Source organism: Monopterus albus, unplaced genomic scaffold, assembly GCF_001952655.1.
Source record: "Monopterus albus unplaced genomic scaffold, M_albus_1.0 scaffold29.1, whole genome shotgun sequence".
In the NCBI taxonomy this organism is placed as follows: Eukaryota; Metazoa; Chordata; class Actinopteri; order Synbranchiformes; family Synbranchidae; genus Monopterus; species Monopterus albus.
In genome coordinates, this window is record NW_018127909.1 from 2466510 (window position 1) to 2477732 (window position 11223).

The 11223-nt window shown below is 39.2% G+C and overlaps 1 protein-coding gene across 2 annotated transcripts in view; it reads right to left on the bottom strand.

The window, feature by feature from the left end:
- Window positions 1-1255: 1255 nt before the first annotated feature.
- Window positions 1256-11223, bottom strand: part of chrna6 (cholinergic receptor, nicotinic, alpha 6) — a 22657-nt gene continuing 12689 nt past the window's right edge. For both annotated transcript variants that reach the window (XM_020596318.1, XM_020596319.1), the window contains 5 exons: window positions 10495-10604; window positions 8938-9145; window positions 7543-8154; window positions 7050-7322; window positions 1256-5097 (listed from right to left, as the gene is read on the bottom strand). In XM_020596318.1, coding sequence (XP_020451974.1) covers window positions 4972-5097; window positions 7050-7322; window positions 7543-8154; window positions 8938-9145; window positions 10495-10604 — 1329 coding nt within the window. In that variant the 3' untranslated portion in view covers window positions 1256-4971. The remainder of the gene's footprint in view (window positions 5098-7049; window positions 7323-7542; window positions 8155-8937; window positions 9146-10494; window positions 10605-11223) is intronic.

Below are 11223 nucleotides of genomic sequence, written 5' to 3' on the forward strand. Positions count from 1 at the left end.
GGACCCCTGGGTAAGAATGACCACATATAAATAACCAAAAAAAAGGCACAAAACACAGAGACAGAACAAGTGGGCCAAGCAAAAGAAGCACAGCCAGACAGAAAACGCTGGAGGTACCCAGGTCAACATTTTAAAAGTTAACCTCCAGTAGCAGAGCAACTGGTGGAAATGACTTTAACTGACCTGAAGTTTGTAACCAAGCTTAAGCCTGAGAAAGAGGTCAATCAGACCTTGCAGAGAGTAACTGCCTAGCTGAAAGAATTGCTGAAGGAGAATAATGAGAAGTCCCTTACTGTACACCAGGCCCTCAAACTTGTTTCAGAGCCCAAAGTTGCTGAGGACATGTTCCCAGAGAAAAAGAAAAAAGCACTGGGTCTGGAATATAGCTGCATTATTAAATAGCTCCCTATTTACTACACACTGCACTATTTGTCAATTTTATTTGAGGTTTGTAAATGTGTCAATTTTAAGCACTATGGGACAGCATTCTATAAACTATCAGTCCTAATACCCAAGGTACATAAACATATTTTGCGGATGTCTTAGGGCATGCAGCCTTTTTTTTTAACTTCATAATAACTGAATAGTGCAATTGACTGACACTGCAGCTTATCTTTAGACATACACTATTGTCAGGAGCTGTTTAGCAGGCTAGGCCCCAAGTCCATGAGGAGGTACCAGTGTGCAGAGCTTTAAGAAGAAGCAGGACAAAAACCCTCCACGACAGCTAAGATGAACACTCACTCGATTTACTTAACTAGTGGCACATGGATACAAAAAGCTGATCTCAGGTTAATAGTGTTACTTTTTAATTTAAGGTTAAAACATGAACTCAGGTAACAATTGTAGCATTTTCTTCAAACAAATTAAACTCAGGAAAATCAAAAGGGATTTTTTCATTATAGGAACCTACCAAAACATGTTGTGCCAAGTAATGCTCATCATGGGTTTGGTGTTTGTTTCCACTCAGCCTGCTTTGGAGATGTGCTCTGTGAGCTACTTTTCAGCACCCTCAGGAGGTAATACTAAAATCAATTACCAGGACCACGAGGGGGAGGGGGTGTGTGCATGCTGAGCAGTTGCCGGTGACTGGTTAAATGTCTGCATCTTCACACCTGAAACATTATCACTACAAGCACAGTGTGTAAACCCACAGCTGACTGTGTCTGTGAGAGAGGAGCAGTCCCTCCCTTCTATAAACAGAGACCGACAGAGAGAAAATACAGTGGAAAAACAAAGCAGGATGGTCCGCGTCAACCATGGAGGCTATGCTTGGTGATGGTTAAGGTAAGTCCAGGGTTCCAATAGTGGAAATGCTGAAAAAGTCTTTAGGTTCACAGAACAGAGCCATTAGCTCAGGGAAGCATGGACTCTTGGTGAAAATAGTTTGTACTGGTTGAGAACAAGTCTTTCAGGCCGATACATGACAGTATTGCAGCTGAGGCAGATGTTGAAGGAGTGAAACAGAAGATCTGGTGACTGCATAAAAGGCAAAAACCAGGATGAAGAGAAGGACCAGAGGCAAAGTTAAGGATATAGAGAACCAAAAACTGAGGAGGGTGAGGTGGTAATAATGGACCAGGTGAGAGCGTTTAAATAGGAAACAGGTGTGTAGAGTCTAGGCCCATAATAGGAGTAGTGAAGCTGGGACAAAGACAGTGGAAGAGTTTGAAAATAAAAGCATCTGATAGATAAATGTAATTTTTAATTATGTGGCAACATCACAAATAATGAATAATGCACTTTGCCTCAAAGCTAAATTTATCTATGAATAACACCTAAGTGACCAGACTTCAGTTAGATATGGCAGACGGAAGCTTAACTCTGGTGAATGTTTCTGTATGGAAAATGTGTAAAATATGTCTCTATGTGTGTGTGTGTGTGTGTGTGTGTGTGCACATAAAAACATGTATGTAAAAACAAGAAGAACTTTTTCATATTAAAAACCTTAACCAGTAAATGCTATTCACTTTATTTAAAGCAATACTGCATTAATTCTTAGGTCAAAGAGTCAGAAAAAAAGGAAGGCAAAATGTTTTCTTCCTTCAGCACGAGTTGTGCATTACAGATGCATCAAATTATAACAAATATTCTGCTAAAAAGTATGGGGATAAATAAAATCTAATTAAGTGATAACCTTGTAGAGCTGCAATTGGACAACAATATATTTTGTGGGCAAAGCAATCAAAATGTCTGTTACAGTATGCATCATTTTTCCAGTGCATATTTGCTTTTGATTGTGAACTTAATCAAAAGTGACAAGAAAAAAGATTAAATTAACAGCCATGCAATTGGATAATAGAATCCTCTCATAAATTAATACATGTAATGCTATTTCAGGACCAACTAATCAAGCAGCATTTAATCCAGTATTTACTGTACCAGGCCAACCAATTTCCTTGTGGAACATTAATCAAAAAGAACATTAATAAACACACAGGTTCTTACACAAAGAAGAACAGCCTGTCCTTATTAGTAAAAAGCTCTCCTTCATCTCATTGGGGGCAGGGTAAACTAGCAGCTGCAGGGTTGAGTTCAATCTGATAGTTTGTCATGTGTACCGGATATGGAAAGTTTCTGGTTCTCTAACATCTGTCGGATGTTCAGGTTCCAGTCCTGAAGGACTAGGGATGTGCAAAGCTTTGATCCCAGGTAACCTCAAATATACTCTACCTCTTCTGAACCATGCAAAAATGCCCTACCAGGCGAAAGGTGCGTTGCCTGGCTGCAGACAAGATGCAACACAGTACCTGATGATCTGTTTCATATCGGCTTAGCCCTCTGAGGCTGTCACCATTTTGTTTATCCAGCACTATCAAGGTCTTTCAGTTACATGTGCACTTTGTTTAATAAATTAGGAAATTACTTTGACTTAAACATCAAATATTTAAAAGAAATGGTGACATTTTAAAAACTTTTTCAGTTAACTTTATACTGGACATACATATTTTAAAAAGTGTACTAATCACAAGCTTCTCATTTAAAAAAAAAAAATTATAAAAGCTTGTGTTATTTCACAGAAAAAATGACAAAGAAGACCAACTTCCTGTTGTGGAGTTCCTCCAGCTTGTCTGCAGCCTGGTACTATTGGGCAAAAATGCAATATTTGGTCAAAATTAAGACCCGATTTTGACTTGGTATGTTTTATTCCATAAAAAATGTAAATGCCATATAGTTTGTGAAGATAACATGCGTTCAGTATGTTAAGATGTAAAATTTGCAGTTGCTACAAAACAGAGCTAAGAAGCAAATCACAGTAATTTGATGATTTGTATTGCTGGCTTGGGTGATGTAACTGTACTGTACTCTCTGCCAGAGAGAGTCAAGTACACATCTAAAGTGAAAGCTGCCTAGTGAGACAGCCACAGGTAGCTTGAGCTAAAGCTACACATTTTGGGTGAACTGTAATTCAGTTAGTTACTGTATTCCATACAGCTACAGTAAAGGCAGCATATAAAACCAATCATGATGGAGAAAAAATAGGTTTAACCCCTGCTACCAGAGTATCTCAGCTGCTGTCTGGTGCGGCTGAGCTACATTTAAATCACACATTTCAATGTGTCAGACTAACTTATTAAAAATATAATAGATGGACAGAAAAACCTAACACAGCAATACATGTGGTCATTGAAATAAACTATATTTAGTCAAAAATTAATTATAAAGTTGTTCAAATGGTTCACACTTTGTAGATATTACATTACTCCGCTGCTCTCTGTGAAGATTCATTTATGGCACAGTTTTTCAGCCAGTCAAAATGTTTAAAAAGCTTTTTGCTCCACTTAACTCCTGTATTTATTGTTTTCTGTAAAAGGGAAGAAGCAAAACTATGAAGGTAATTGTGTGCCTTTAAAATGCAATCAAAAATCAAGTTTGTAATTAAAAACAAGCAGGCACCTTTTAATGTCATAAAATGTTTCTATTGCAAATCGGACACTTCTGACTGTTTTGAGTCAAAAACCTTTGCAGATTAAACTATTTTGGCTGCATGTCAGATTATAATATGTGGGAAGAGTGTGATGCAATAATGTGTCTCCATTGACCAGTCGACGCTGAATGACAGCTGTGACCAGCTAATGACTTTGGCTGGAGGACTCTGACCATTAATAATTCATGCTCCAGGGATTGACTTGGTTAGAAGCTGCTCATGAGAAAAATCATGTCAGGTGAATTCACAAGGAACTTGAAGGGAATTCATTAGATGTCTAAATTCATAGCTAAACATAAATGAAATAGTTTCTTAACTAAAAAGTTGTTTAATGTTATTTGATATGAACTCATTAGAAACAGGGTTGGCACACACACACACACACACACTACTACTTTTGGCTGTTCCCATGGGGGGTCACCACAGCGAATCAACCGTTCGCATGTATACAACACATTTGGCACGCGTTTTATACACTCACACACCCATATATATATATATATATATGGAGAGAGATAATTAGGTACAAACATAATTTTATGGTATAGTTTAAATGTTATTGACACAGCTCAGATTTTATTCCTGTAGTTTGTGAAGAAAAGCTGCATCAGAAACACATTTTCATATAACACTGCAGAACTACAAATACAAGTAGCTAGTCTCAAATCGATCATAAAAGCAAGTTAATACGCATCAACAAAAATGGAGATGCATTGTTACCTCCCACCATATTGTAATCTAAAAATGCAACCAAAAGATTTTGGACTACAAATGTTTTTGACTCACAAAATGTTTTCACATGCCAAACTTTGGTACTTGCACGCAAAACTTTTTATGATGCACAAAAAAGGTGCCTGCTTGTTTTTATTACAAAATAGATTTTTGACTGTATTAAAAAGACAAAAAAGTACCTGCATAGAAGCCAACACACTGAATAGTGCATTAGGACTCGAAGTCTGTCTTCTGATTGGTCAAATGAGACAGAAGAGTTATTGTTCAGGATTGGTCACACAGGATGGCAGCGAGGCCTGACTGGTCAGCCGTTATGAGACAAAGCCAAAAAGCGGCTGGATGAAGAGGCCCATGGTTCCCAGGACACACACGGTCACAAACACCCAAAGGAAGATTCTATCTATCACCATGGCAACATACTTCCAGTCATCCTCCACCTGTGAGCAAGGAAGGGGACAACAATGAAAAGTATGAGAAGACAAGAGGAAGGTGTCAGTGGTGACAAGTGAAAGATGAAAAGTAAAGAGGGATTTTTAAAAACCAGATGAGGCGAGGTGCACGTTGAGAGAGAGAAGAGGGTGATTCAGAAACTCAGAAGGTGGGAGGTTGTGGAAGTTGATAGGGTGAGATGAGGATTACACACCAAGAAAAAAGGAAAGACAGAAAAAAGAGGAAGAGAGAAGAGAACAGAAAACTGATACATACAGTACTTTACACAGGAGCAAATTACTATGAAAATCACATTCAAACCACAGTGTCAGACGTGACAGGCGTTCTGACAAAGCAGATTGAGCCACAAGTTTTGCATATCCAAGGCTACTTCTCCTCTTTAGGAGACTTCACCCACTCTGTTTATAACCAACAGAGGGAAGAATGAGAGCTCTTCACACAAATATAAAATTATGTGTTTCCAATTTACACTCAAGTCCATATATGGAATAAGTCAAGACCTGCAGCAGTGCTGCCCAGAATTGCAGTAGCACTTCTGTATTGTATTTTGCATTTGTATTTATTATGTTTGCATAAATGCATTATGCATGGTGCGTGCATGCTGTGTTTGTTTTCTATTAATGAGGATAGATTTATATAAAATATAGAAAGACCAGAATTTTATATATCTTCTGTGACTTGATTCTGAAGTATTGTCAGCTGCATGTCTTGAAATGGCAAAGCTACAGACTGAAATTGGTTCTATAATGATGTTGCTTCGGTGTGTTTCAGAGATTGTTTTGGTTTATCACAATTTTTTGCTTTATTTTGGTAATGTTTATTTTTATTTTAAACAGTTTGACTGCAGCAGGTATGATAGGTCAGAACTGACACAGCCATGGTAAGCTGAGATGCAGCAGACAGTTTGGGTGATAATTTTACTGCTCTCTTTTGCTTTGTCTTCTAAAATACACTCACCTAGGTGACAGAGGAAAAAAAAGTTTTTAAAAGAAGCTTCATGAAAAACAGCAGCCATGTGACTCCAAGACAGCAGGTTTATGACAACTATTTATGACCAAGACAACTTATGACCATTCACTTGGGGATGTCACAGAAAACTCCCTACAAGTAAAACAACCAGCTTCAAGATGACCTCTGAGTGTTACTGTATGTTGTGTATGTGCTTTCTTCTTAACACCAAAAAACGGCTCTTATATTTGATCAGGTAATGACCATATTACAGAAGGACTCCATATCTGAAATGTTTTCCTTTATAATGTTGCAGGTGTAGCTTGATCAGAGAGAACTAGAAGCAGCTGTTTCAATACATTTGATTTATTTGGCAGAAACTGTTGCCCAAAGTGCATTTAAACTCCACTGAAACAAGAGCTAGATTTGTTTTTAAATCAAAAATCTGAGTTTAGGGTGCAGTCCTGCCAGTCCTCCTTCTCTCCTTCAGCTGTTTATTGACTGATTTCACAAGTTTATCACACCAGCTGTCTAGTAGTAATCCTCATCCTAACTGTCTCCATGCTCTAAAACTGGCATTCTGGTTTATTGAAGTGAAGTGACCAGTTAGTAAGTTTAGCTGTTTCACATAACCCTTACATTTTATGCCCTCCTAGTTGTTTTTATTTAACAAAAACCGATGTCAACTATTTATTTACTGTGTCCACTAAATCTAGGTGACATTTAAAAGTATCCCTTTCAATTACTGTATTATCAACACAATGCAGCAAACAGTAATTTTCCCTTTGTTCTTTTCCATGAAATTGCATGCCTCTACTTTGCCGATATGAATCTGACAATATATTTACATAAAAAAGTTCAACACCTTGAGAATGCATATGCATGTAGTGCCTCTTACTGTAAAGACTGCATTGGATTTGATTCATTTTACTGTTTTATTCACTTCCAGCCAGACTGGTCGGTTACAGTGAAGATAAACATGCTGACTCACCTCTTTGGCCTTGTTGCGGCTCCTCATGTTTTCAGCAATGTACTTGACGCTCTCGATGGCCTGTTTGACCTCAGGTGACACTACAGAAAAAGCCACCACTGTGTTGATGCTCTGGGAACTCAGCTGATGTGTCATCTTCCCCATGTCTGGTGTTTCCGGGGTCTCCTTCCCATGTTGGCAGGTGCAAGGACCTTTCTTCCCTGTGCAGCCCTCCATGGGCGAGAGCTTACTGTCCCCATACTCCAGACTATTGATAGAGCCGCCTCCGACCTGCTGGAGGTCAGAACCAGAGTCCAGATGAACACATTTTTACATTTTGCCTAATCTCAAAGTAAACATCTTTTTGTTATAATTTCTTTTTTCCAGCCATGGCTTTTTTCTTTTTTCTCACAGGTAAGGGATCTTTGGGACACATCTGCGTGATCTAAGCAGTACATCTTTACAAGTTGATATCTTGGAGACAGCGAAAGGGAAGGTGATAAGGACTACTTACACACATCAAGCTATTCTTCCTTTTCTTCCCTCCTTTCCGTCCTCCACCTCCTCCTCTCCCTCCATCTCCTCCTGCCTCCCCACTGCTGTCCAACCCCCCAGCCTTGGTGTCTTCATCGGTTGGTCTCCGCATCAGCATGATTCTCGGCAGCACTTTGAGAAACACAGAGCGCACCCAACCCGGCATAGTGTGGGTCATTGGTGTGCGGTAGTGTACATTTAGCACAAACACGGTGATGACAATGCTGAGTGTGACGAAGATCATTGTGAAGAGCAGGTACTCTCCAATGAGTGGAATGACCAGCGACGTGGAGGGGATGGTCTCAGTGATAACAAGTAGAAACACAGTGAGGGAGAGCAGGACAGAGATACAGAGCGTGACCTTCTCTCCACAGTCAGATGGGAGATAGAAAACCAGCACTGTGAGGAAAGAGATGAGGAGGCAGGGGATGATGAGGTTGATGGTGTAAAAGAGTGGCAGTCGTCGGATGTAGAAGGAGTAGGTGATGTCAGTGTAGATCTCTTCACAGCAATTGTACTTGATATCATGCTTGTATCCCGGAGCATCAATGATTTCCCACTCGCCACTCTCCCAGAAGTCTTTCAGGTTCACCTAGGAGATGAATAATAATCAAATCATGTGCCGATTTAATGCTGCAACAGCAATCAGGGTCAACTTACCATTCCTCATGAAGCATGTTTTTTTAGATCCTTTTTCACATGTAAGAAGTTGCAAAACCTAGATTTCATGCACATGCACCCAAAACATGTGGCTGCAAGAAGATGCAGATCACTGTATATCTTGTCATCTTTATGCCTCTTTACGGCTTTAAAAACCTTAGTATAATAGGAAGTGGACAACAATGAGAACAATGGGGGTTCTAACTGCTGGATGGTTGAGTTCCAAATCTTACTTTTAAAATCTGTATGATTATTATCTGTATTACACATTCATAAAAGTAAGGCACTTCCAAGAGACACAGTATAAAAATAGTGATTAAATTCGAAACACCAGAAGCTGAGATCCTCCTATATCCCACTTTGTTCATATTTTGTTGACTTGGGGTTTTTGCCAAATATTTGGTAAGATAACTTTAACGACATCAACAGTACATCATCTGGTGATCTGTTCAGAGATTAGAGAGCACCCCTCCAGGAGCTCTGCCTGCAGGAAACATTATGCAACCGTTTTCAAAGCCTGATTACAGCTCTCCATTAGTAAACTGGCTGTAAAATCAATGGACACACAAACAATGTGTCCTGCTGTAAATACATGCAGTATCTGATCAGATGTGAATAAGCAGTGCTTTCCTGTATGTAAGACAGAAAGCAAAATGATGAAATAGATTGGGAGCTGAAAGTTAAGGTAGACTTGAACACCATCACAACCACTGACCTTGGACCCAATAAGTACCAGGTCAATCTTGGCTTTGTCATAGGTCCAGGAGCCAAACTTCATGGAGCAGTTCTGATAGTCAAAAGGGAAGTAGGTGATGTCCATGGGGCAGGAGGATTTGAAAATGGCTGGAGGAACCCAAGTGATGGTCCCATCAAATTTCAGCAGAGCCTTGGTCTTATCCACCACCAGGAAATCACCTACAGCGCTGTCCATGATGTGTGTAGCATAACCAAACAGAAGTATGACCACGGCAGAGAAATGACATATGAGACGAGCATATGCAGGTTTTGAATAGGACACAAAGGTTAAATGAAGATAGAGACAGACCAATGAAAGGAAAGGCAAGGAAAAAATGAATACAGGAGAGAAAATAAAAAGACAAGGTACGAAGGAGAGCATCAAGGCCAGGGACAATGAAGCTGCTTTACACATTATTATGAAATATAAAATTGCCGTTGATTAACATTATGAGTCAGTGTTGAATGTAGAAAGTAGGATTTAATTTACAGTTAAGCAAACTGAAACTGATAAAATAAAGCAGACCACAAAATGACCCTAAACAATAGATGACCACATTAACATATTAAAGTTTAATTACAGCAGAGTGTGTTGCACAGTGTAGCAATTTTATATTCTGATGATGTTAATAACACAGATCCTCATGCTAAAAATAACAAAAATGGGTTTTTGTCAGTGCTTTCCAATGACCATTTGTGAAGGCTTCAGCACTGGCCTTCACCACGTGAGGGCCTAAAGCACCAACCAGCAGTAGAACTGGTTGGGTAATTGTTTGTTTTCTTTTTTCATATGTGTAGCTTTAAGTTGTAGGCAAAGGTTAGGTATTTGATTTTGACTTTGGACATACATAAATTAATCAAAAAAGCATGTACATTTGGTTGACTATGTATTGTTAATGTGTGTAAAATTGTCTTTTGAGTTACCGTGTTCCTGGTCCATGGATGGGGGTGGTCCTGAGAAAAACACTGGACTGAGGAAGCAGCAGATTTAAATACCTCCTACTAGGCCTGGACTGCACCAAGAGCCCAATACAAGGAAGGGGGGAGTTTGGGAGAAATGTATTGTTTATGTTGACACTTTATTTGTCAAGTTATATTAATTTCTTTACATTTTCGGAAAAATAGTTAGTTCAGTGTTTCTTCGTAGATTAATTTGATAGTGTCTTTTTCTCTGTGTATGTTGTTGGTTTGGCCAGCCAGTATAAATGTTCCCCTGTGTGTGTCATTTGTTAGGTCATATACACCATACAGTGACTATAGCAGAGCCACAGCTGTGTTGGATCTGTGAATGTAAACCAGAACAGTTTTTGGCTCTATAACCAAAACAATGAGCTAAAAGAAGCTAAATTGCTTCATAGAGCTGAGGAGAAGTACAGAGCTGGGTGGTGGGTTTATAATGTCTGTCACATGCCACATTCATTTGTCCTATTACTAATATAAAATTATTGACTGCTTCAGCTTTAAGGTTAGAGAGAGATCTTGTTCTGGGTGTACGAGCTAATGATAATGATAACTGTAATGATGCCGGGAGGCTCACTTGTTATAGAGCACAATGTCGGGTCTCCAGATCTTGCTTGATGGAACTCTAATGAACTCAATCCCGTCAAACTCTGCTGGCATCCATCGCAACTTGTAGTCATTCCAAATCTGAAGGAGGATTAGAGGGAAATATTCAGAGTGCGTTGGAGAGTCAAACATTCATTTTGTGTTTTCCATTGTACACTGCAGACAGTTTTATTCACAGGAGACATCCCCCTTCATGGGAATATTGTGAAATACTTATTTATACTGCAGGCAGAACTTCCTTTGATGATTTACAGTGGAGCAAAATAACAATATTGTTGCTAAAAATGTCATGTTTATAGACAGAAACATGCCTTTCACTGAGCACTGATGTGCTTTCACTGCTTTTGCACATAAAATCAAGTAAATGTATTTTTGATGCAAGTACTTCTGCGAATACAGTTCTAATGTAGCAGATCTGAAAGAAAATAGTAGCACATTAACAACAGTCACATGACTAAAAGCTCAGAGGGAGGGGAACAAATGAAAAAATAAGCAGACAACTTTGGATTAATACCCAATTACAACCTGGGAGCTGTTTAATTAATTACTTCACACTGGCTTTTTTTTATCTCTCTGTCCAGGAAGTTCACATTGATTGACGTGAGATGTATTTCATCCATCCATCCATTTTCCTCCGCTTATCCGGGACCGGGTCGCGGGGGCAGCAGTCTAAGCAAAGATGCCCAGACTTCCCTCTCTC